The sequence below is a fragment of the Microdochium trichocladiopsis genome (genome assembly GCF_020744255.1).
Source record: "Microdochium trichocladiopsis strain MPI-CAGE-CH-0230 chromosome Unknown B0I36scaffold_3, whole genome shotgun sequence".
Taxonomy (NCBI): Eukaryota; Fungi; Ascomycota; class Sordariomycetes; order Xylariales; family Microdochiaceae; genus Microdochium; species Microdochium trichocladiopsis.
In genome coordinates, this window is record NW_025763546.1 from 1,025,977 (window position 1) to 1,050,965 (window position 24,989).

Genomic DNA, 24,989 nt, shown 5'->3' on the forward strand with positions numbered 1-24,989 from the left:
CTGTTGCCCCAGCGGGCTCTATCAAGCAGTCTCGAGGCCTCGCGGGCTCTCGAAATAGTCAGCATGCGGCCAAGTATAGCAAGGCAGACCGCCCATGACCGTCGGATTGCCCATGTGAGAGCTCTTCTGAGGTGCAGCGATCAAAGGCAGAGGCGAGGTCGCAGGCAAGGCTGGCTGATTACGCCGTCGCTGCTGGTGCGTGCCCCTAGACCCCTGCATAACCCCTCTGGGACACGTCCCCGAGTCCCACTAGAAACCATCCTTGGAGTTGCTTCCATTTAAATGGCAGCCTGATCCTCGTGCGGACAACTCGAGCCTCCGCGTTGCCCACTGCTCGAGACGGTAGTCACCCACAAGCGGCTCATCCACGCCCCTGATCCATCTCTCAATGGCATCTTCACTGGTCCGCAAACCAGTCCCTTCCCCGCAGAGCAGCACTGATGTCTTTCGCCAAGACCAAAGGGTTCATCACCCAGCGCCCGTGGGCTTGGGTGCGGAACCAAACAGCCCCGTAAAGCGAGTCGTTGCTTGCGTCGATGGCACCTGGTACGACGACAACGGCTGCTGCAATACCCGCTTCGGCAACAACAGCAATGTCTTTCGCCTGTGGGCCTCCATCCGCCAGGGCACTTTTGTGCACGGCAACAGATCGGTGAAGCAGGTCGCTTTCTATGAATCCGGTACTGCGTATGCGAAGCGACCAGTTGACAGCTTCAATGATGCTGTGACCAGTGACGGTGTGGTCGCGCAAGTTGACAAGATCTTTGAGACGTGTGCGACCCAGCTGTCGGATGGCACAGACGAGCTTTGGCTATACGGATTCAGCCGTGGTGCTTGTAAGTCAATTCTTTGAGATGTATAACGCATTCCTAGCGAGATTCACTAAAAGCTAAAAACGTTGCAAGACGTTGTCCAAGCTGTTGCCGATATGATACACGACCTAAGTCTTGCGGCCGGCGAAGGCCGCGAGCAATATGATAATCGAGTCAAAAAGCTGGGGGCTGCACGACGGGAACCTGCTGCAAAGGTATGTTCGTTATGTCGTCCCAGCTTGTGGCTCTTACTAATTGTGACGCCGAGAAGTTGTTCGATTACCTGTAAGATACGCAAAACTCCATTAAATCCCGGATCGTTATTGACTCGTCGCCCTGTTTCAATGTCAAGGCAATTCAAAGGACGTTCTGGCCAGCCTGCTATTCATATGATCGGGCTCTTCGACTCGCTCAAGGTGTCTCAGACGAAACATGACAAAACTTTCTATCGTTCTATTGGGAGCATCCGTCATGCTTTGGCCCTGACCGAAACCCGGCGAGCATTCCAGCCCAGCCCGTATGGTCCTTTTGAAGATTCTCAGGACATAGAGAGTCGATCTATCATTGAAGCCTGGTTCGTCGGTTCTCATGCCGACATTGGAGGCGGCCCCAGATATGATGGACTGGCGCTCTATCCTCTTCAGTGGATGATGTCGGAAAGTATTCAGGGCGGTCTCATCCTTGACGATCATTCCCGCGAACGCAACCAGACCATCACCGAGGACCCCTACAGTCTCGTTTTCCCATCAGTGCCCCAGGGGGATAACCAGGAAACACGGCCGATCAAGTCCTGGGAATTTAGATACACTAATGGGATTCATCTCGAGATGGTCGATCTTCGCGCCACACACAGACACGGAAATATCAAAGCGAGTAAGGGCAATGTCCTGAAGAAGAAGCCTAGACTCACAAAGACCGTGTCAAAGCCAGAGACCAAAAAAGAGAGTCCCCCCAAAACAGCCGCAACCCTCACCAAAGAAAAGCCAAAAAGTGGTTTCAAAGGCTTGTTCTCGCGGAAAAAAAAGTCTGCCAACAGTCCGCATCCGCAGCCACCAGAATCTCTTGTCACCGAGGCAGAAGCGGATCAAGATGGAACAGAAGAGCTCGTCAAGAACCCCGGTCCGCGTCCGCATACTGTGCAGATTAACCCAGGTGCAGCTCTTCGCAGCCTGAAGTCGGGCGATCGAGTAGTCTTCAAGGGAGACAGGCTTATTGGTTTCATCGATGATGGCAAGTCAAATATCATTGTACGCTCTCTCATAGACGCATGCTGACCCTTAGGCACTAGCCCCTTGTGGAGCTGTGATACACCCGTCCGTCTTTTTTGTTCTCGACCTTTACAACCGGCTTGGGATTGGGGAGTCCTTAGTACCAATCAACGATGCGCTCGACACCTTCCGTAAAACAGCGTTCATGAAGCGCAAGAGAGACACGCTTGACCCTTGGATTGCGGAGAGCGAGCTTGGTGCACTGGGTCGTGGGGCCTTGAAAGATTGCCGCGTCCTTGTCTGTGGAAGAGCTGGTGTGGGCAAGTCGACCCTCATCAACAAGGTGTTTGGCTTTCCCGTGGTAAGTCACGTTTTGATCTTCTTTGCAATGCAAGCTCCCGTCTACTAAACACCATGCAGACCCAGGAATCGTACGACGATCACGGTGTACACGATATAGAAGAAGGTTTTGCTCGAGATACTTTCCCGGGCCTGATTGTGCATGACTCGAAAGGATTCCAGGGCGGTGCCACAGAGGAAGTCGAACTGCTTGAGAGATTCGTCAAGAAAAGGGCCTCCGAAGTAGACGCTTCAGAAAGACTCGATGCCATTTGGTGAGATCCCCTGCTCATCAAAGTTGTGGCCAGCTTTGAGCCAGGCGCTGACCTTTGCGACCCGCACCACGTCAGGCTCTGCATTGATGTGCCATCGACGAGGACCATCCACGAGGCCGATCGCAGGATATTTGAGGTACTGGACCAATACGCAGCGTCTGTACCCATTGTGATCGTTCGCACGATGAAGGATAGGTTCATGAACGAGCATCTCAGCATTTCTCGCCAAGAACTGAGACAGTCTGGCGTCCGCGGAGATGATCTCGACCGTCTTTCAGAGGCCAGAGCCGAAGAAGCTTTTGCCAGAGTGCAGGAGGAAGACATCAACAAATTGGAGAGAAGCTTGAATCTTGCCAAGGATTTTGCGCCATTCATATACGTCGCGCACAGTCAGTCATCATCATTAACCTCGGGAATCGAGATGGATGCTAACAAGGCGACACAGACGATGAAAACTCTATTCGAGATTTGGTGAAGAAGACAATCAGCCTTGTACCTGACGAAGGCGCATGTCTGAATTTGGTTGCGGCTCAGTTGGTGGACGTGGGTGAGAAGATCAATGCGGCCATTGAGGAATCAGTACGTCTCCTGAACATATCGAACTACACGGCAATGTAAGCGAACGATGCCATCCTTTCATGGCCTTCTTGAAGCACACGGCTGAGGCTAATCAAACTCGTCTGCTAGGGCTGGAAGCACACTCATTTTCGGAGCGACTGTGTCGACGTAGGTCACCCTCTTCTCTGCGGTTGTGGTTCCCGACTCGCTGACGCTTGACAGGCCAACAATCTCTCACGTACTGTGCCACAACGTCGTAAAGTGCTTTGGACTGACCGATCTCAAGTCCGAAGAAATTGAGAAGCTTGCAGACCAGGTGCTCTGGAGCAACCTTGGCAAGTTCCTGCGTCAGAACATTACCACAACAGTGCTTTTATGGGGTACAGCGGCTGGTCTGACAGTCGCTAGTGGTTTCGGTGGGATACCATTCATGGCGGGCATCCCATTCGCCGCTGTGCCACCTGCTGCACGGATGGTCTTAAAGTGTGCGTGTGATATCATATTGATCCTCACCGCGATCTTTGACAACAAGGGCAAAGCGGTTATGCGTGATGATTTTGAGCATGCATCGCGGAGCTACTCCACTAAGCCAGCCAAGAACGGACTCTCGGTCCGCACAAGAGTCCACCGCGACGTGGATGCCCTCATACCAACATGGACTTTTAAGCTTCATCAGCCTCTGAAAGTGACAACCATGCGGACAGAGTTGCGGCGAATGGTGCGAGAAAACAGATTCTCCCTGGAGCCTAACATGGGCCAGAGCAGAACCATCCCGGCACCAATTCCAGAACCCGGCAACGGTATTACAGACCTGCAGGCGCTTCGAGACTGGAAAGAAGCCGAGGCCGCGTCTGAATTGCCAGGCAGCAGCCCTCTCTCCGAAGACCTGGATCAATGGCAAACCCCGGAGCCGGCTCCTCAGCTTTCCGAACTCACTGGGGAGACGGCGGCTCCACCATTATACTCGGAACCAGAGTTTATGGAGAACAAGGTACTGATCAGCGATCCGGCACTGCGCCGGGCCAAGGATAGATTTGGATCTGGCCAACTCCCAGAGCCACTGGGTGCGGGACAAGCGCAACCATTGTCCAGTATCGAAACCCAGACTGCTGAGTTGCCAGGCATTCCAGTGATGAGGCCCGTGGAATTATTCGGGTCGGTACCGTCGGCTACTTCGATCCGTCGCAAGCCTGTGGGAGGAAGTAACACCATGTCATGAGGAGAGACACAGATATTGTGGCCTATGGTATCAGAGGTTCGGATGAAGAAGATACTGTTTCCCCGCGAGGGCCTTGGTGATTCCACCGTGCTTGTACTTGCGCACTGGCTCTGTGGGGAGACCACTGTCGTCTGTGGGAGCTTTTCGCAGAGCATTAGTGCTATTGGTTGCCAACCAAGGGAGCACAGGGTCCGGTTGGAGCTTGTTTCCCAAGCAGCTCGATCCCCGTCTCAGCCGACCGCGTGACACCAGTCAAGGTTGGAGCACGGGCACTCCTTAGCACCCCCATGGTTCCCCTCTTCCCCTCATTTGGGCATATAGCTGGCGCATCAGGCTGCCCTCATCCATTCCCTATCCTCCTCCACCTGTGCAGCTTCTTCCTCTTCTGCTGTTACTACAGCAGCCCCTTCTCCTTTTTCATCGCTGAATCACGCCTGCATTGTTTGACGGTTCCTTCAGAGAAGCCCTTCATCCGACATGGCCTGACTGTGACATCTGGGGCTGCTCCCCGCTTCTGCCGCGAGGGACGTGCAGCAACTGGGCAGTACAGCGACATGGAGGTGCTGTTACCAGCTTGACAGCCTGGGAACCGGACCCTATGATTCGATCCCATATTCGCGTACTCGCAACGAATCGCGAGGGACTGGTTCAGGACATATACCCAATGTCGTCTCCGTCGGCGTCGTCTTTGATGGATTGACACGTGGGCACATACCGGGCGATGAGCTGTTTCCGCGGCCATGTTCTTTGTGGCTCAGATCCGGTCACACTCCTGGCTCGTTGGAACCACGACGCCCAACGCCGGTACTCGTCCTGGGCATGACGATAAAAGGCCTCACGGAGTCGCGGAAGTCACGTCTCATTCCCGGCTTGCAGGCGTCCTGGTCTATGCGTTTGGCTTGCATTTGGCTTTGCTTGCGAGCACCAGATCACGATTACGGCGCCACGAGGTCTCTTTTTCGAGTTCATTCACGAACGACAAATGATGTACGATTTCCTTCACTGGTCATAACAAGGAGTCTCTCATTCCGGCAATGTCCTCGAGCACGACCGGATGCATTAGAGGTCATTGTTTGCCACAAAAAGTACCACGAAAATAATCCATGGGTAGGCGTTGCATTGCTCTTTCCGGTAAGCACCACCGCCATCTTGTCACATTGCTCATATACCAATGTTCCCAGGGCTTACCCAAGGTCACTCTGCAGCGCTTTTGGGCTTTTTCACATTGTCCTATAGGTCCCGGAATGGCACGATACCGAAGATTACATAGCTGTTGATATCGGAGCGACGAGCATCTGTTCCGAAGTGTCCGCCATCTTTTCCTGCTTTGGAGTTCCGTCTACGCCTTCCATCTCCATTCGGTCACGATCTCAGCTACACGTCTTATTTCATATGAAGCAAGATATACAACCATCTCGCGATGATTTGCATTGGTATCAACTTTGGATGCCGTGTTTTCAGGCGCAAAGGACATGTAGGCCACCATTGTACTCTTATGTCCACCTGCATCGGCGCTGACACCCCAATTCCCAGGTACCATCACTGTTTGCCAGAAGAACTGCATCCTAACGCCGTCCTGGGCATGACGTTAAAGGGCCCTTTAAACACCAACGCAGCACGAGGCACCCACTCATGCCACGTGCGAGTAATGGAAGCACGACACCCACGACTACACCCAAGACACTGTTGTCGAGGGAGCGCAATACAAGTAGTCAGCTCGGCCTTGCCCGTCCTGACATCTTGCCTTGTTTGCTTTGGCGTCCACCCGCGGGCGCCAGCAGCTCCTCACCGGAGTTGGTCCCCTTCCCAGTGTCAAAGACTCCACGACACGGGACCCATCACCTTCCATCCGCGTCGGCATCCTTCGTGGACGCTGCACCGGATGGGACACGTCCAACCCTAACGACGAGTGCAGGTGACGCTGTATAAAGTCGCTGATGGCTGCACTGTACCAATAAAGGAAACGACCTAAAAAACCTTACCAAGGCCACTTTTGACGGATGTCAGCCGGAGGGTACCTGTTGATTCAATGTTTTGACATTGGGCTGCCTTGATGCCTCTAGCTTGCGATATCCAACTAAGGGTCTGCCACTCGCGCTGCCACCACACCAAGGTGTCCTGGTCTCGACCTAGCACCTTGGGGCCTCGCCCCTCAATGAGGAGCCTCGCCTGTGGCTCACCTATGCTTGGGTTCTTTCTGAAGGAGACAAGCGCGATAGTAAGAGCCGTATACCCGGCAGCAGGCGGCGTGGATGAGAACTGTCAGCGCTCTGGAACATCAGTCCGGTGCCTTCCTTTTCAACAGGAAGCCATGTTCTCTCCTGTCACCGCGCCTGCCGACCTTGTGGTGGAAGCTACTTTGCTCCGGAGCCAGCATCTCGGACTCGGCCGAGGAGAACCCGTTCCCCCGTCGCTGGCAGACGGCGGCCTCTGTGCCCTGCCTGCCTGGTCTGTCGGTTCCGTTCGACGGATCTCCCGGATGGCGGTCGGGGGGAGAAAGATAGGTGCAGATGGGATGTGAAAAAGCCACGACGGGCACGCGGAGCAGATGTGTACTCGTCCGATACACGTCCGCGCGCGCGCGCCCACGAGGCATGCGGGGCTTGGGCTGGTCGCGTCTCCCGCGGTGATGTGTGACGAGAGAGATTCCTCTTTTGTATCACATCCCAAAAGCCCCCAGCGCGAAACTCGCAGTTCAGGCTGCCGGGGCAGACTTTTGATATTAATTCCGGGTAATTGTTTACTCTCTTGCCCCTGCTTCATTTCTCCTTTGCTTCTGTTTATCTTTTTCTGCCCCTGCGTTTTTCGCCTTTTTTTTTTTCATCTGGTCTTCAGCCATTGCTCTCTGCGCGCGAGAAATCATGTAGGCTCAGTCATTCACTGCTGCTGTCACTGTTACGGATTTTTGTTTTCCAAGCTCTTGTGCGATGGACAACGCGCGAACGATTGGGTAAAGAAAAGAACAACGAGAAAAAAAAGAGAGAAGCATGGAGTTGGGGATGAGTATCCGGGGGAGAGTCTACAAAAACAGAAAAGCCCCTACCAGAACAGTGATTTGGAGGGAAAAAAAAGAATAAAAATCTACGGCAATGGGGGGGCAGCAGGATTCTCTACAATAGCTTCTTGTCGGCATCAGGCCTGACCTGGCTTGAGGGTCGTCTTTTGGTTTTCCTCGCGATGGTCTCTAGCTGCGGCACACAGGGTTTGTTGTATAGGATAAAAAATTGGATCCTGACATTTGCCTCCCATCCCCCCTTTCCCTTCGTGATGGTCCGTCCTTGTTTGCAGAAAGTGCAGTGGATGTTTTATTGTTGCGCGCATGCGATGGTATGTGTGCACTTCAGTCCATGATACCCGTGTGCTTCTCACTCACACACACACACCTGTCTTTGGGGAAGCTCCTGAATGATATGCATTGTCTTGGGACTGCTCTGGGACTGCTCTCACGACGCACCTTGGAATCTTCTAATACATATTGGATTATGGAGATATGCTTGAACCTTGGCACTCGCCCATCAAGTCATCAAGCAGCCCTCAGATTGTCGATTTCGTTATCCCCAATTCTGGAGACAAGGAAAAGTTCGACCCGGCTCGCTCGTAGAACACGAAACAGACACAGCAAAGCACGCTGGGGCTGAGACGAGAGCTGAGAACAGACGGGTAAACTGGGAACAGTAGCAATGTGGAGTGTAGAGCAGGAGAGAATATGCCCGATACATCTTTTTCTTTTTTGGTGAGAGAAATCATCGCCCTTTTGGTGTTGATGCTTACAGCAGAGCCTGGCCTTGATCCCCTTTCCTTTTTCTCTTTGTCGTCACGTTCAGTTCTTGTGAAGCTCGTAGGGCGGGTCACGCGTTGATTGTGCGGGGCCAGCTTGTAGAGGTCATAAAAGTGTTTTATTCACATAAAGACTCTTCTCCTTCATACCACGTGTCATTCACAATTATAGATACAGGCACAGATACTAGACATTTGATTCGCATTAAAGAAATTCGTATGATGACAATAATAGTTTCATGTCCATCAATCTGATTTGATTTCGTGCAAGGGTTTTCTTTGTGCACCCGATGCCTGTTAAGAATTTACGCTGGTTTCTGATAAAACAAGATCCTTTCCGCTACCCTTTCCCAAACGCTTTGGTCTCATGCTCAATGGCTATGCGCTTCCAGTAATGTAATGGTATTGTACAAGTGTGATGTTCATGTGTATAACACGTACCATCCCCTGAGTAGTAAAGACGTGCTCAAGACGCAGATGATTTACTTGGGCGGGCTACCCGAGCCACGGGTGAAGCTGTGAAACCGTACGATTAGTATGTGAACACTAGGGATGAGAGATGGCGGGTAAGGAAGCCGTGGCGGGGAACAATGCCAGTGACCAAGCGCCAGAGAAAAGACCAACGTACTTGTGCCACATCGAACCGAAGAAGCCGGCCTGCGGCTTTTGGTCATGTAGGGACTGCCTACGAGCCATGTTGGCCGGGTCGCTGCTACGCTTCTGCGCCATGAGACCCTCGAACGAGGGGCCGGAGCTCCGGCGGCGGGAGGGGGACGACTGCTCTCCAGAGGGCTTGTTATCCATGTTGGCGGTGGTGGTAGTGGTGGTTGTAAGAGGTGCTGTGTGGTAGTGTTCAGAGCTTCGGAGTAGTTCTTTGCTGATATTGATCCGTTTCTTGTGACTTGAAATAGGAAGAGAAAACATGAGAGGGTAGCCGGGTGGGAGAGCTTGAATATATGTAATCCCCGATTCACCATGCTGAGCAGCCCCAAACCTCTGATCTCGCCCATCGACACTGGGACCTGTTGATCGCACCACATTCCTCCTTCCCCTCACTTGCCATGTGCCTCGCTGCGACTCAGGCATCCACACTGTCCTGTGCTGTGTGGTGCATGTTTTTAGGCCGCCGTGATGAGGGAAGCTTGATCTGCAGCAGACCAATCGAGGCGCTACCCTACCATACGCAGAGCGACTCCCTGAGGGGAGGGGGCGAGGGGCTTTGATGACGTTCACCAATGGCGTGTGCCGCCGCGGGGGACGGAGCCGTCTTGGCCCAGCACCACGTCCAAACCTTGCCGCCCACAGAACCATGCCCACTTTCTGGGGAAACCCTGCATTGTCTGGTCGCCCCCTTCTCGTCATGTCTGCCGTCTCCAATGATGAGGGGTATCGTCTGAGGCAGTCCTCCTCCTTCTCCCCATTCTTGAGGCTCGGCTGATGGCTCATGTTGCTGGCACTGTACATCCACGAGGTGGGATCTGGGACGAGGCCCAGGTGCCGTCTTATTATGGTACGTGTGTAGTCCTCGATGAGCACCCTTTGTCGATCATCGACGAGCAATCGAGCATGCATGGCTGCAACCACGGCCCGTTCAAGCTGGTCATCGGCTTTGATATCCTCGCCTGCCCTGCGCAGGGGAGCACCGCACCTGATCACAGCTCGCCCTGGAGACTGGTCTCGATCGCCGCTAGCCATGACCGCCTCTTTAGAGTTTGCTGGTGACAGGACGCCGCGGCAAGTGGTCAGCACCCCGACAGACAGGCAAGATGAGGGCGTGCCAATGGTGATGATGCAAAGCGTCGATGAGCAGCCGGGTCCACTTTTCGTAGCTGGCCAGCCCTGGCGGGCGGGCAAGACCTTTTGGACCCTGCCGAGCTGCCACTCCTCCACCCGTCTGATCCTTAGTGAGACTCTTGACATCACCACGACGTTGGTGGCTCGCGTTGCCCTGGATCTAGCAATGCACCTGGTCTCTCCTCGTGCTTAAGCACAGGCCAATCGCGGGAATGATGTCTGTCACTGGCAAGATCTGCGGCATTTTGTACTTGATAAGATATATTCAGGAGCAGTCCGTATGGCTATCTATGTGGACTATGCTGATCTTGCAGCGTGCCGATCCAGGCTGTCCAGATCCCAGGGTCTATCTATCGCACGAAGCCTGGACGACACGTTAGTCTTGAGAAACCAGTACACATTTGGTCAACTATAACAGAGCGTGTTTGTGATGTGCCTTTTCAGTTCTCCAAGGTGAAAAATCACAATTCTCGTCATGGAAAACTCCGTAGAAAATGCAGGTTGGTTTCATCCGCAAGGCAGTTCAGGGCAGGCATGGAGAGGGGGATAGTTTGCGCGCACTGACCTCATGGGAAGACTTCGTCTCCCAACAGAATGTCTACAATGTAATTACCTGCACGGCAGTCGAGTCAGCAAGAAAGTCGAGCAGGCCAACCCTGAAAGGCAGTGTGATGCAAGCAGCATATGTCAGGCTGTCAACCAGTTGTTAGTATCAACAGCCATGGACTAAGAGGTGGTGTCTGTGTCGCTTGTGCTTACCTCATTAAATCAGATTTTGAATAAAGTTCATTTCCTCCAGAAAGAGGATCAAACAGTGTGAATATAGAATGATCATCATCTAGCCGCTGGAACATAGCATGGTGACAAATAGTGCAAAGTATTACCTAGACACAATTCGAGTTAGTCATCCCTGCGACGTGAATCTCGTGCATATCGTGTCGGGTCAAAAAGTGATGCCGGCTTGGCACACGATCAGCTGACGAAGTCTCAACAAGAATTCCTCGCGCGCCCGACTCCAAGGATTGTACGTCCTTGTGGTTTACGAGAAGGGACGCTCGGATTCGTTTATGTCCGCCCGTTCGTTCAAGATATCCTCATTGTGAAATGGTTGGGAGGGCGCGTGGGAAGACGCAGGGCGCGTGGAAGAGTGAGAATGTACCTGAGGATGCGCGAGTCGAGTTAGCACCAGAGTCCAACAGAGACTTGCAACAAATGATTGTGGTAGGTATGTGAGGTCAGACAAGGCTGAAACTAAACAAATTCTACATGATGTATTCTGAATGAGGAATTCCCTAGAATTGTTGATTTTCATCATCACCCCTCGGGTGGGTTGGTCCTGGATGGCGTGTCACCGGTGGTCATTTTGGGCTTACCTTTTGATTCATGTATGGTTTGTGGGTGAACAGCAATTGGTGCACAGAAGGAGGACTAAAGAATAACTATTCCAGGTCAGCGCGAGGCTCAATGGCTTGACGTTCAAATTGTGATCTGTGGGACAAGTGAATTTGCTCAGGGTAATTCTAGAGTCTTAAGAGAATCCCCATGTGGTTATGTAAGAATTGGATTGTTCGTAAGTTTTCATCGTCATCGCAGGACTTGACGGCGGACATTGTATATGCTGTGGTAGCACAGCAGCATTGTGAGAATGACTTACAGTATGAGAAGACGCCAAACCTGACGCACGCCGGACATGAGGCCGTGTTCAATGCCATGCGGTGCGCGACGTGCGCAGGTTCGCTGCCATGCCCGGAGGCAATTGTCGAGAGCAGTCGCGCAAACAAGGCGCGCTGCGAGAATGTCGAGAAAGAAGAGGCGCTGAAGCAGGATGCGAAATCAAGCTCGAATAAAAGGGAAGAAAATTATTAAAGTGGGGAGCTCTGGAGGTGTGGCTCGACTGGGCAACTGCTGGGTGAAGCCCCGCCGAGCACTAGCACGGACCAGTCACAACAATGTGGCGAATGCTGCGACTGCGCCACGCCTGCTAGCCAGCCAGCGAGGTAGGCCTGGCGGCACTTAGGGCCCCTGGTGCGCTGGCGCTGCATGGTCCAGGGCCGCTACCCGCCTCGACTCTGGAGGACGACGAGTTCGCCATTGGCTGGCAGCGCCCAGACTCCACCTGCTACTCGCCCCAGACCGCCGGCCGGGCAGCGCCGGAGTGAGGCATCCCGCCTCAGATATCAGGTATTAGAACTGGACGTCACCCGCCGCCCTTTGCGTGCGGCTTAGTTAGACTTGCATCACTACCCTCTTGACATCTGGTGTTGACCCTGCAACCCTCCCCACACGCTTGGGGACAACCATCCGCCCCGATACTCGTTGTCACCATGAATGCCGCAGGCGGCATCTGGGCACCCGCAGCCATGCGGGCTGTCCGGATCGCTGCCTCGCGCGCGGCCAAGGTGGTACGGACGAGGCTCGCAAGGCCCGTCCAGACGGCTCTCGAGCCTGTCCTCGCCCGTGCCAGCCCGCCGCGCCAACCCATCCATCCCGTCGCCTTCCTCCGCCAGCAGAAGAGCCGCAGCATCCACTCCAGGGCCTCCTCGGCCGCCGCCCGCCAGTTCTCCACCGCACCCCGGCCTCACAACACAAAGTTCCTCAAGACAAAGGTCGGCCGTGCCGTCTCCCAGTTCGCCGGCCGGGCTCCCTTCGCCAGCACGCTGCGGCCAAACCTGACCGGCGGCGCCCTGCCTCGGTCCGCCGGCGGCTACGGCCTCGGCTCCGGTCGCATTGGCGGCGCACGGTTCTTCAGCCATGGCCCAGCCAGCCACGCCCAGGTCATCCAGAACGTCTCGCAGGCCGTCCGCGCCTTCTGGATCTCGGGTCAAAAGGCTCAGTTCGACGGCCTCAACGCCCGGGGCGAGGCCCGCTTCCGCGCCGTCTCGGCTGTCCAGGACCAGACCATGCGGAAGCTCTCGAGCTCTTCCTCGGCCGACCGCACGCCCGGCTCCAACCTCGACTTCCGCCTCAACCCTACCGTTACTGCCCTCGGCCCTCTCGCTGCAGCCTTTCCATTCCCCTCTGCTGCCACTGCTACCGCCAACGTCGAGCCCAGCATCAACACCGAGGGCTTCCTCGACGTGCTCTCCGGCGACTTCGCTCGTGCCCTGAAGGACCTTACTGCCACCCTCACAGACCTGCAGAAGCTCGCAGCGCTTGGCGACCTGCCCATCCAGCTCGTGGAGTCCAAGGGCGGCCACATACTGCGGGTCCGTTTCCCAGGGGTCGATGCCGACACAGTTGAAGCGCTCTGTCTCGATCTCGGGCTCACGCGGGGGATCGTGACGGAGGATCCAGAGTTCGGCAGAGATGCACCCGTCGCGCTCAAGTTTCCCTTCGCCTCGACGGTGCTGAGCCAGGACATCCACTCGGGATTGCCCTGGCAGAGCAGCTACAAGCGAGCTGCTGCCGGTGCTGCCTCGGCGTACTTTGGCACCGACGAAACGGAAAGCGACACAGACGAGGACGAAATCACCGCCATGTTCTTCGACCAGAACCACATCAACAGCAACCATGACAATGAGCTGGACGACGATGGCTTCAGCGAGATTGTGCAGCGCAACCCCTGGCTTGCATCACCTTCGGATTCTTCGTCCCTGCCGTCTCTGAATGCCCTCGACACGGACCTGCTCGACGGGCACTACGACAACATGTCCTCTCCTTTCCGTGCTCGCTGGTCGGCAACTCTGCAGAACAGCAGCAACAGCTTTCGCGGCCAGGAGAGCAGCAACAGCTTTGAGGGTGTGGAGGGCGTGTACCGGTTCCTCGAGGAGTGCGATCGCGCTCGCGACCGGTTCTGAAGTGAAACCCGCCCACCTTATCCTCGACCCACCTGCGCAGAGCCTTACCTACGCTGCCGTCAGCAACGGCACCTTACTTGAGAATCCCTCAATTTCTTTTTAAACTCACGTTTCTTTCCTGGTCTAATTTCTCTTTTCCACATGTTCCCCAAATGGTCCGAGAATCCTTTTCCTTTGTCCCTCCGCCAAGTATCTGCTTTCTCCTCCTCTTCAAGGTGTTTCCTTCAAAGTCTCCACAGTCTAGCCAGCTTCTCTCACGAAACCACGCAAGGGTGTGTGTGTGCCGACGCGTCTACAAAGGAGATGGAGAACACACACGCGTACTTTGCACAGAAGAAAGGTAGAAAGGAAGAGAAAAGGAACAAGTCTTTCCTCCACACAAAGCTACGACTTTTTTGACGAAACAACCCCTTAAGATACCACATATAGCATAAATGACAGATTGCAAATCAATAACCCACCGTTATCAACTGATTCCTCAACTTGCACACCTGACTTGCACCGTGAATTGCGTGTCTCCACAGGTCCTTCAACACGTGCGACTGTGCACCGGAAGCCCAGGGACGCTTGTGATAACGGGAGGCCGAGAGATAGTACCCTTATTTAAGGGGGCGTTCACCTTGAAAAAAAGATTTTGTATGGCAAATCGTACAAACTATCACCCTTGAATTACACGCTGCGCCAGTAGCCTACGCCGGAGAATTTAGGGACGCAACCCCTTTTGCTGCGGCGAGGGTATCGCCCTTACAAGAGGAAAAAAATAAAGAATGTACACTTGCGCCCACGCGCGCACTGGCAGTCATATTCTACTCGACAATTTAGAGCATTGTGACAAGCTAAAACGCCGTCTTTCGGTTCGCCCACTCCAGTTGGGCGGAAGAGAGAGGAGGCGCCATGTAAGATTTTCAAGGAGACCAAAGGAAAGGGGTATCAAGAGCAGCAATGTATAAGTGTCCATCTTCTGGAAATCCATGCTTTGTATACCTTGCCCGCCGCGGCATTCACTAGTGCCACCGTGGTCTGGCGTCCTTCTTGACCTCGATGGCACTAGCGCCTCTGCGCATGGCCACTCGGGCGCCTGCCAGAGCCTGGGGGCTCTGCCGTCCGCTCTCTCCATCCTTCGTTGACCGCGGCAATGGCAGCAGACTGCTGCGTCTGCCGGTCGCTAGCGAGCTTGCAGGTCTTTGCCTGACATCATCGCCAGATTCCTGCGGCCTTGGCGGCTGCAAAGAGGCTCTCCTGTTTGGAAGTGCCGACATTGACGCCTGTGTGGTGAGTCGTGGCTTGGGTAGCGTCGACTGGGTCACGACCGGCGCAGGCGCAGGCGAGGCCGACAGTCGATCTCTGAAGCTCAGGCGGGACCCACCTTTCCGAGACGGTGTCCGCTCGAGCACTGGCGATGCGGTCGCCTCTCTGCTGAGCGGGCTTCGTATGGGCAGCTTTGTGTCTCGTGAAGACGTTGCCAACGACGACGCTGAACGAAGAGGCGTGGGACTGCGCTTAACATAAGGACTGGGCGTGGTGAGAGACAAAGGCTTGAAATTGTGGCCAAGATCAGACTTGCTTGTGTTTGTTGACACACTCCAACGAGGGCGGTTGTCCGCATTCCTCGATGCAGATCTGGGATGGCCCGAATTCAAAGGCGTTACGGAGCCGCTCCGTGCTGGTGTTGAGGGGCTGGCCACAGCCGGCGAGGACATGGCTGACAGGCGTGATCCCAGAGGGCGGCGAGGCTGTGGCGTAGAGAGATGAGAGCTGCTCCGTCGACTGAACTGGGGCTGAGGCAGACTGCTACCCGAGCTGACTCTGTTCTTGGGCTTCGCCGTCGGAGTTACTGGATCAATACCCAAGCTTGACATAATGACCGACGAAGGGGGAGAACTGCCAGGGGTGTTGATGCCGCTCCCCAGTGTTGATTGATCGTTTGAGAGCATGCTGGAGATGGAATCGCGAAGATGCTGGGTTCTACGATCGGCGTTGAGGGCCTCGAGGATAGCATCGAACTCTAGCATCTGTTCCCTGACCTCATCCCATTTCGATTGCATCTCAGTATGGAGGCGAAGGATCTCGCCATTGACTGTGAGCCGGTCCTTGACGCCACGATCAATGATGGACAGTACGCGCTCAATCGCAGGGCCATAGTGGGTCTTTTTTGCCTCGTAGCTCTCAATCTTCTTGCCCATAACAGCAGGGTTTGAGCTCTGAAGACCTTGGTCGATGCTCTCTCGTAGCTTGTTCATGCTTCGGTCAACCGACTCAATCATCTTCTGAGCTTGCCGGCCAGCGCCTCGGAAGACTAGAACCCACTTGTCCTCTCCAAGCTCTTTCCGCAACGAGTCCGCATCCTTTTCGAGTTTCTTGTAGCTGCCTTCAAGGCCTGTGCGCCTCATCTCTAACTCTTCACAAGCTGTCGGGAAGGCTTTCTGCGCTCTTGCCTCAAAGACGGACAGCCTCATTGGCAAGAAGTCGAGAGATGCGCGAAGCGGTTGCATGCGTGCGAAAAGGGCAAGCAGACTTGAATCATCTTGCGATAGAGTCGGAGTGCCTGGAGAGTTTGGTGTCGGTGGGAAGGCGGATACGCTGAATCTGTTGTTTCGAGCCACAGCTGGTGGGGTCTCCTCGACGATGGTGGCCAGGTCTCCAATATCCACGCCGTCGCTTCCCGAGGCTACCAGCACGGACTTGTGCCGCCGCTCCTCCATTTCAAACACTAGCCGGCTTAGATCATCCATTTCGTTTTGTATGTCGCCAAGAACCATGTTCCAGAGCTCCTCCCATTCCATCGCCGTGTCGACCTGGCCTTTGACATTGTTGAGCGTGGCGCGAATGGCCCGCCACTCGCGCATGATCGAATCCATCTGCATCACAGCATGAGTGAGGTCATCTCCGGGAACAGCGGCAATGTCAGGCCGGTTCTGCAACTCCTCAATCGCGCTGACGTAGACGTTGATAAGCTGCTCGAATCTTGTGATGGCATTCTCGACTTCCTCGTAGCCCTCTCTGCCTCCGGCTGCAGCCCACTCGACATCATCTTCACTGTCCAGGCCACTAATGACCTCGGCTGCTTTCGATATCCAGCTTCGGATTTGCTCAGCCGCGCCAATAAGAGCCTTTGAGGCTGCTTGCGCAGTCGGGATAGCTGCAACCTTGCTCGATAGGAGGTCCGCATCAGGTAGCTGTAACGCGGTCAACTGCGCAAGCTGGTTCGCAAACGAGGCGCGGGATATTGTGTAAATGGATCCAGCACGCTGCAGGCCAAGGGGGTTGAAGTATGATGGAAGATCCGGGACGTAGTCGGTTGACGAAGGTGTGCCTATTGGAGGCGTGTCCTTTGGTGGCGGAGACGGGGTCCGTGGCCTCGCTTGTGCTAATTCGTCCTCCTCCTCTTGCTCGATCTCCTTCTCGTCCACATCAGGAGGTCTTGAGTCCCGTGCTATGTGGTCCCGCCGGACGTCGAGCTGTGCCTTTGTGCCATTCCCGTTGGTATGATCCGGCAAGCGGTACTTATTGCTGTCCATTTCCAGGGGTGCGACTTGTTCAATCTCTGGTAGAAGATCTGGTTCGTCTGGGACAAGCGATTCTCTGCCGCTCGCGCCGGATTCCGCACTGATGTCGCGTCGCGACGCCTTTGATCTGAGCCGCTGGAGCGGTGCGCCTGGGCCCTTCCAGGGGCGGCCGCGACGTTCGACGACAAGACCCAGCGAGTTGCTGATGTGCTGCTGATCGAGCTGGCGCAGCTGATCTTCGTCTAAGCGGCCGATGTTGCCGGTCTTCTCGTTTTGCGGTGCCGGAGGCGGTGCTTTATTGGAGCCCGAGCTGAAGCCAAGAGCTTTAAGGCGGGCAGCCAGTCCGGGTGACGGCTTTCGGGCATATGAAGGCGTGCGCGAGAGAGGGAGAGCGGGCGAACTCGACGATGGAGCCGGATCTGTGACCTCGGGTCGCTGCTGTTCTGCGGGATTGTCAAGATGCAGCGATTCGTTCGGCAGGTCGGGAAAGGTCACAATGGCTGGAGGCTGCAAGCCGGCATCTTGGTGCACGGGAATGGCCGACCCTGGGAGGACGGATGGAGAGGCAGTAGGGGAAGGGGCAGGCGAGGACGAGTTCGTCATTGGATCCCCCTTCGGTAGACGATGGCCACCCAGCCAGCAAGGAGGACGTGCGGTAGACCCGAGAGTAGCGTAGACAGCGTGGTCTCTTTCGGTGCGGTGGTCTGGGGGGATGACGACCAAAGTCGAGCTGTCTGAGCAGCACGAGTGCGGATAAGGGGGGCCGTGGCGGACGATAGGCCGAGCAGTCACACTTAGCGTGGGTGGCGGCCTTGCTAAACTTTTGACACGCCCAGTACCCCGTACCCTGTGACTGTAGGTACCGGTAATGATCTAATAAGAACCCTGCCTGCCCGGCTAGGATTGGCGATCCAAGGACGGCGACGCGAAGGAACAGTGCTGCAGGGCATCCACCGGGCCACGTTGCTGGCTGCAAATGGAAGCCCGCCGACATGGGTTGTGGCCAGGGTCACCCACCAGGCTAGTGTCGAAGCCCTCCCGGCTGTGCTGGCCCGTACCACCTTCGTCTGCTGGCTAATTAATTTGCTGCTGCTTGTCTCCAGTGGGAAGGTGAACTGCGGACACGGTCCTGTTCGAGGTTGGTCACGGTGTCGAAGGACAGCCGATCGCGCGCGACGCGTCGAGCCGGCCTCATTGGCTCTAAATCGAACTGCTCACCCAGCCGGGGTAAATGAAAGGACTGAAACGGCCCGCTAGCCCCTCGCTTCAGCAGTTCCTGGTGACATGCTGGCCAATTGGCTGACGGCGTGCTGTGCGGGACAGCAGTCTGGTAGGGCTGATGCTCACTTCGCGCCCAAGGCAGCATTTGAAAGTCCTTCGGTAGTTGACTAGAGGCTGGGCGCAACAAGCTTCGCAGCGAGCCAACACATGAAAGACGGTGTATGAAGTCACATTTGACCAACCCCAAACGAGACCGGCTTCATACGGCACACCTCTGCAAGACATGAAGGGCCTCCACCAAGGCCGCCACGGATCTGCAAAAGACTGAGGAACCATGGCAGGCACCCACTTTCTCTACCCGCGTGCCTGGCACAGAATCTGCCTGCGTTAGGCAGCTGTATTCATCTGCCATTTACTGGAGTAGTGACCTGCTTGGAAGCAAGTAACTCTTCAGCTCTGCCCTCTGAGGATCGAGGTTGGTTGCAACGGCCGGCGGGGTTTGCAGGTCAGCCTCAACCATGAAAGGCGGTCTTGTCTGAAATCCTTCACTCCCCGGTGTGTATTGTTGTGGCTCAAGGCTCGCGGCCACTGATCTTGGCAGCGAGTTGGGTAAGGATAACTTGGGGTCCGACATGGTTGTCACTTGTTGTCGTCGTCGTGCGAGCGAACCATCGAACCTTTCGAGAAATAGCCAGTTGGGCATATAAGATTCGCGTGTTATAGCTGTCATTTCGATTTAGGATCCGCCTGGCACGTGCCATGCAACCTTTTGCTCACACATGACGGATCTAGAAGTTCCCGGGAGAGAAAGGAGGCTCAGTCCGACTAGAGTCAGTGCGGGTGCACAGCAAGAATGAGCATCGTCATTGAACAGGCTCGTAGAGCGAAGAGCCAAAGACTGGTTGTTGGGGCATCTAGCGGTTGTCCGGCCATTTTGGCTCAAACAGCCAAAACACAAACATGCCTCACCAAGCTCGCCCTAGTTTGTTGTTGTGGCCACTTGCTGATTGATACCTTGACACGGTCCGCACCACCAATCGTGGTGTGGGCTTGGACTGTGCGTTCCCATTGCCGACGACTTGATGCTCTGGGTTCGTATTACTTGTCCTCTTGCGTGGTCAGACGAAGCTGGTCGCCACACAGAGCCCTTCGTGGGCAGAAAACGGTGCAGGACGGGCAAGGCGATGCCCGGCGCAGGCAGAGGTGGGGTGGCTGAAATGAACCGCCCTGACGAGCTCCGGTGTGGGCGAGTCGAGTTCATGCAGGCATTAAATTGAGCTACGCTCCCGCGCTCCACACGCGCACCCCCTGGTCCGGCTCGGCTCCCCTAAGATTGGCCTGCCAGTACAGCCTCTCACGAGGGCCGGTCGCTCCCCATGGCAGACGCTGCCCGCCAGCCCCATGCGCTCCTCACACCGAGCACCTGGCCCTCTTTAGCCGTCTCGGCCGCGGCCAGCTCGCAACTCACGCTCATTTCCGTCCTGCTCGCCGTCCTCTGCTGCGCCGTTGCCTGCTTGTTCTTCTTCTGCTTGTTTGCTCCCACTGGCTCTGCTCAGCCCTTGCTCTTGCTGCTGCCTCATTGCCGTTTCCTCAGCTTCCTCCATTCTACAGCACCACCGCCGATCTCGAAAGCGCCTGACCACTTCTCTTCGGCAACGCCAACCGCGCCAACGCAGCAGCCCTCCACGCCCCGCCCCCGGTTCGCGAGCGATACCATGGCGACCTCAAGTGAGCGTGCGCCAACCCTGCGGCGGGACTCTCCGTCACCAGAGACTACGCCGTCAGTTGCCATGAACCCCAGGTTGCGTGTCGACCGCAGTCTCTCGGGGGAGTCCTATGTGTCTGGAATCTCCAGCACCGATAGCTCGCTTAGAGACTCCCTGGGCAGCAGTGGTGCCTACTCCAGGCAGTCCTCGGCTAGCTATTCTCGTCTTTCGGACGTCAGCTTTGCTTCCTCCCGCCAGTCGACAGCGAGTTTCGACAAGGCGGCCAAGCGGAGGGGCTATTCCAGGCCCCAGGCGACCGACTTCGCCGCCAGCGCGAAGCAACGAGAGAGTGTCTTGAGCTTGGGAAGCATCAACCACCTTCAATACTACTTTGCCCGCACCGGTCTGCTTGACGGCAAGGGTGCTCAGTTCGCCCGCAAGAAGAATCCCCGCGCCACTCTCGACCTCTCCGACCTCGACCCATCGACCTATCTCAGCCCAAAGTCAAAGTCTCAAAGCAATGACTCCTCCGATCTGTCCGTGGAGAGCAATATGGACACCAGCCCACATCCGTTTGAAGGGTCCATGGTCGACTCACCAATCGAAGACCACGATGGCTTCTACTATGACGAATACGAAGCTCCAGATCCAGACATCCTCCCACCCACCACAAGCACGTACATACACCGCGAGAAACCGGTCCCGAGGCCGCCAACAATCGACGAGCTCAAGAGCGACCTCGGGCAAGCTCTGGACACAGCCATGACCAGTCTGGACAGAGCTATGGCGAATGTAGACGACACGCCCCCGAGACCAGACGTCCCTTCTCCCGGCAAGACCCAGGGCTGGTTCGAAATTCAGGGCATGCAAGTTCTAGACGTTATGACATTGGCCATACGTGCTGCGAAGATGTACTACACGTCCCACGAATATCCCGACCGCTTGGACGCGATCAAGTCTGAGCGAGAGATCCGCACGGACCTTCTGGCCGTCATGGAAGTGTTGAAGCATATGGCGACCAGGAATTTCGCTGGCGGGATCAAAGACGATGAGCTCGAGACAATGAGCTCATGGATCACTGGCATAAGAGCCATGGTGCAGAGGGACGAGGCAATGGAGAAGGCGGAACGCGATGAGCGTCTCCGTTGGGACTGGCTTGAGGGCGACTGGAGCGGCAGGGAGATTGAGAGGGAGATTGCCTTCCTGAAGTCAATGGACGATGAGGTAGAGCCGTTTCCCTCCTGGACCCCAGTCAGTGAGGCACACGAAGTCCCTACACCATTCCTTGCCAGCTTTGCAGACGGTCTACGGCTAGTGAAGCTCCACAATGCGGCTGTCAAAAAGTCGCCGCGTCGCTTTGGGGCCATTCCGACATTTCATACCGACACCCAGAAGCCATACCGGCAAGCCGAGAACTTGCGCTTCTGGATCAAAGCGGCCGAACTGCGGTTTGAGATTTTTCTCAAGGTTGACGTAATGGGAGTAGTGTACAACAGCAATCGACAGGTGTGGGTGGATTTCGAAGCTGCGATTTGGAAATGGTGCAAGGCAGTTCGGGAGGAGATTACCTTGGAATGGAGCAAGTCATGACAGGCTTCATCGCCACAAAGTTCGAGCACACCACTCTAACGGGAAAGACGCTCTTTCCTTTTGCTGCTCTCGCATGTTACACATTTATATACCCCCCTAGCATCCCACAAGCATGCTACTCACGAGCTCAGCACCTCTCATTCGGCCACGACAACTACGAATCATGAAGTATAGATTGGATATGGGTACGAGGTTCTTGGAGGAGAGAATATCTTTGCAAGCTTAAATCATAATATCACATCCTTCCAAGCTCTATACGTTCGCCGTGAAAGTTGCGGTCACATTAAACAGGATGACTAGTAGAATGCTTTCCTGAGTGAGAGCGATCCGAGCACCAGTTGAAGTGGGTTCACTTACAAAAGTTCAATTGTAATATTGGGTAACTCATCAATGGTTTCTTTCTGTGCCTTTGTAAAAATGTCTGCTTCGTCGTTGTGACTTCTCAGTTGTATTCAATGATATCGTGAAGGCGCGAAGGTAGTGATGTTTCGCGCTAGTCCCTAAACGGCTATGTGGGAACTGCCAGGGAGCTCCAGGCAAACGGGAGCTTTCATCATCAACAGCGCCAGCCGACGCATCGGCGGGACCCTCGCTGCAAGCACCAGTGCTCTCGCCTCATCCAAGCTGCAACGTCCACCCTTTCACGTTGCCCTCAACCTCGTTGAACCACACCACTCTCCACGACGAGATCCTCACGCCCTCATACCTATCGACGGAAGCAACATCTAGACTCGCGTTTCCGAGCGTGCAAAGGCCGCCCGCTGCGCGCACCATCAGCCCCTCCGAGTGCTTCGCCTCGCCCACCCATCCCTTCAACAAGCAGCTCCAGATCACGACGAGGAATCATGTCTTCAGACCAAGAACGGGAGCACGCTTTGCAAGCCCTGCGCTCGAAACTCATCGAGTCGCGAGAATGGGAGGCCAAGCTGAAGGCGCTGCGGCTAGACATCAAGGGCTTGCAGAGGGACTACGACCAGACAGAAGAGAACATCAAGGCTCTCCAGAGTGTTGGACAGATCATCGGAGAGGTATTGAAGCAGCTGGACGATGAGAGATGTAAGATTCCCTGCCTCCTTCTTCAGCAGCTAACAGCACATCACAATGCACAAACCCATGTTGACCAGTGCCTGGCTAATCCATCGTGACTTTTCATCACTTTACAGTCATCGTCAAGGCCTCTTCGGGACCCCGCTATGTCGTCGGCTGCAGATCCAAGGTCGACAAGGATAAGCTCAAGCAAGGCACACGTGTCGCCCTCGACATGACGACGCTGACGATCATGCGCATGCTGCCCCGCGAAGTCGATCCTCTCGTCTACAACATGTCCCTCGAGGACCCCGGGCAGGTCAGCTTTGCCGGTATCGGTGGCCTCAACGACCAGATCCGTGAGCTCAGAGAAGTGATCGAGCTGCCGCTCAAGAACCCGGAGCTTTTCCTCAGAGTGGGCATCAAGCCACCAAAAGGTGTCTTGCTGTATGGACCGCCCGGTACAGGCAAGACTTTGCTGGCTAGAGCAGTGGCGAGCAGTCTTGAGACGAACTTTCTGAAGGGTAAGGAGTCTTTCACGATATGATTTTGGACCCATATCGTGGTTATTTCGATAGAGTTGTTCACTGACTTTGCCGCGTAGTCGTGTCTTCCGCAATTGTCGACAAGTACATTGGAGAGTCGGCCCGGTTAATAAGAGAAATGTTTGGCTACGCCAAGGAGCATGAGCCCTGTATCATCTTCATGGATGAGATCGATGCCATTGGTGGCAGGCGGTTCTCTGAAGGCACAAGTGCCGACCGAGAGATCCAGCGTACGCTCATGGAGCTGCTCAACCAGCTCGACGGTTTCGACTACCTCGGCAAGACCAAGATCATCATGGCTACCAACAGACCCGATACCCTGGATCCGGCGCTTCTGCGTGCCGGTCGTCTTGACCGCAAGATCGAGATTGCTCTGCCGAACGAGGTTGGCCGGTTGGAAATTCTCAAGATCCACGCCCAAAGCGTGGTCACGGAAGGTGACATTGACTTTGAGAGTGTGGTCAAGATGAGTGATGGACTCAACGGCGCCGACTTGCGAAACGTCGTCACAGAAGCGTAAGTGCTCCTTTTGGCCATCCCCGTGAACATGGAGTTTCGTACTGACTTCTCTCCAGAGGCTTGTTCGCCATCAAGGCCTACAGAGATGCCGTGAACCAGGACGACTTCAACAAGGCTGTGCGGAAGCTGGCTGAGGCGAAGAAGCTTGAGGGCAAGCTGGAATACCAGAAGCTGTAAACAAGGCACAATGGATAGATGATGCGATCCTGCTCGGACATCTGTGAAGGGCATGCTCTTAGAGTGGACCTCTAGATAGATCAAGAATGCCTGGGTCTGAGACTGAGTGTGAGAAGCATATACCTTCACGTGATTGCCGTTCTGTGACAGTTCATTTGCGACTCTGTCCCGTCCTGAATGAACCCTCTTTGAAAGATGGCTCACTGAACGGTTCGGGCTTCAAACCTGTCTCGACCCTGCCGCACGAGAAAAGGCAGCTTCTGTGCGTCTCTCCAGTGGGGTGCAGTATCACCATTCGCTCTCAGCAGCCGTGCTGAATCTCGGATCCTTACCTGGAATATGCACGTCTTGCACTGGAAGATTGGGGGCGTAATGATGAGACTTGCATATTGATGAATTACGTGTTGCGCTCTTTGGCAGACCTGGTTATGTTGAATGGCCACTCAAAATGTTTTATCGATTTCACGAACGATCTGTACGCCCTGAGAGGGGGCACCGGAGCCGCGATCCTCTGCGACACGATTTCCAAAAATCCACCCCCCCCCCCCCCCAAGAAAAAAGCTTCAGAACAAGTGAGAATGATACATCCAGACTAACTGGGATTCGCCTAGCACACAGACTGATGCAATCATATTTGCTTCCCGAACGGCGCGTGCCGTATGAAGCATAGTGAGCATGGTGTGTTGTGGTTAGGGGACACTTAGCTCCTAGAAATTACTGAAGCTATATTCCAGCCCGTTTGCCCAGATGTACTGGTTCGGCGACGTGCTAGTAACAGAGTTATCTGGGTACCAAAGTTTTCGAGAAATGACACTGGGTAAAAGCAAAGCGCAAAAAACGGTCCTCTCACTACTTCAGTGTGGTCTACTCTTCGAAGTATGGGAATTAAAGGCACTTTGAGGCAGTGATGATACATTTAC

At 55.0% G+C, this 24,989-nt stretch overlaps 9 protein-coding genes across 9 annotated transcripts; 7 read left to right on the top strand and 2 right to left on the bottom strand.

Moving 5' to 3' along the window:
* The first annotated feature begins 328 nt into the window (after nt 1-328).
* Nucleotides 329-4,513, top strand: B0I36DRAFT_84926 (uncharacterized protein). The gene is made up of 10 exons (XM_046163453.1): nt 329-836; nt 906-1,027; nt 1,084-1,097; nt 1,165-2,042; nt 2,101-2,381; nt 2,441-2,634; nt 2,710-3,023; nt 3,080-3,248; nt 3,322-3,360; nt 3,415-4,513. Exons 1-10 carry the CDS (start codon nt 389-391, stop codon nt 4,409-4,411), a joined length of 3,456 nt encoding a protein of 1,151 aa, XP_046014954.1. The 5' UTR covers nt 329-388; the 3' UTR covers nt 4,412-4,513.
* Nucleotides 4,514-4,898: 385 nt separating this feature from the next.
* Nucleotides 4,899-6,039, top strand: B0I36DRAFT_84942 (uncharacterized protein). The gene is made up of 4 exons (XM_046163454.1): nt 4,899-5,416; nt 5,477-5,518; nt 5,648-5,885; nt 5,945-6,039. Exons 1-4 carry the CDS (start codon nt 5,231-5,233, stop codon nt 5,995-5,997), a joined length of 519 nt encoding a protein of 172 aa, XP_046014955.1. The 5' UTR covers nt 4,899-5,230; the 3' UTR covers nt 5,998-6,039.
* Nucleotides 6,040-6,616: 577 nt separating this feature from the next.
* B0I36DRAFT_84944 (uncharacterized protein) lies at nt 6,617-7,659 on the top strand. Its single transcript, XM_046163455.1, has one exon. The coding sequence runs from the start codon at nt 6,960-6,962 to the stop codon at nt 7,551-7,553; it is 594 nt and encodes a 197-aa protein (XP_046014956.1). The 5' UTR covers nt 6,617-6,959; the 3' UTR covers nt 7,554-7,659.
* A 1,011-nt stretch (nt 7,660-8,670) lies between these two features.
* B0I36DRAFT_360329 (uncharacterized protein) lies at nt 8,671-8,992 on the bottom strand (the record flags this gene model as incomplete). The annotated part of the gene is made up of 2 exons (XM_046158291.1): nt 8,671-8,704; nt 8,817-8,992. 2 exons carry the CDS (start codon nt 8,990-8,992, stop codon nt 8,671-8,673), a joined length of 210 nt encoding a protein of 69 aa, XP_046014957.1.
* A 636-nt stretch (nt 8,993-9,628) lies between these two features.
* On the top strand, nt 9,629-10,175 carry B0I36DRAFT_429117 (uncharacterized protein; the record flags this gene model as incomplete). The annotated part of the gene is made up of 1 exon (XM_046162489.1): nt 9,629-10,175. Exon 1 carries the CDS (start codon nt 9,717-9,719, stop codon nt 10,173-10,175), a length of 459 nt encoding a protein of 152 aa, XP_046014958.1. The 5' UTR covers nt 9,629-9,716.
* A 1,883-nt stretch (nt 10,176-12,058) lies between these two features.
* Nucleotides 12,059-14,253, top strand: B0I36DRAFT_317121 (uncharacterized protein). The gene has a single exon (XM_046153116.1). The coding sequence runs from the start codon at nt 12,307-12,309 to the stop codon at nt 13,777-13,779; it is 1,473 nt and encodes a 490-aa protein (XP_046014959.1). The 5' UTR covers nt 12,059-12,306; the 3' UTR covers nt 13,780-14,253.
* A 140-nt stretch (nt 14,254-14,393) lies between these two features.
* On the bottom strand, nt 14,394-18,102 carry B0I36DRAFT_317122 (cortical protein KAR9-domain-containing protein). The gene has a single exon (XM_046153117.1). It carries the CDS (start codon nt 17,886-17,888, stop codon nt 14,784-14,786), a length of 3,105 nt encoding a protein of 1,034 aa, XP_046014960.1. The 5' UTR covers nt 17,889-18,102; the 3' UTR covers nt 14,394-14,783.
* Nucleotides 18,103-20,329: 2,227 nt separating this feature from the next.
* Nucleotides 20,330-22,224, top strand: B0I36DRAFT_317125 (uncharacterized protein). The gene has a single exon (XM_046153118.1). It carries the CDS (start codon nt 20,765-20,767, stop codon nt 21,800-21,802), a length of 1,038 nt encoding a protein of 345 aa, XP_046014961.1. The 5' UTR covers nt 20,330-20,764; the 3' UTR covers nt 21,803-22,224.
* Nucleotides 22,225-22,380: 156 nt separating this feature from the next.
* Nucleotides 22,381-24,265, top strand: B0I36DRAFT_85064 (26S protease subunit rpt4). Its single transcript, XM_046163456.1, has 4 exons — nt 22,381-22,858; nt 22,966-23,352; nt 23,433-23,889; nt 23,949-24,265. The coding sequence occupies exons 1-4, from the start codon at nt 22,648-22,650 to the stop codon at nt 24,067-24,069; spliced, it is 1,176 nt and encodes a 391-aa protein (XP_046014962.1). The 5' UTR covers nt 22,381-22,647; the 3' UTR covers nt 24,070-24,265.
* The last annotated feature ends 724 nt before the right edge of the window (nt 24,266-24,989 follow it).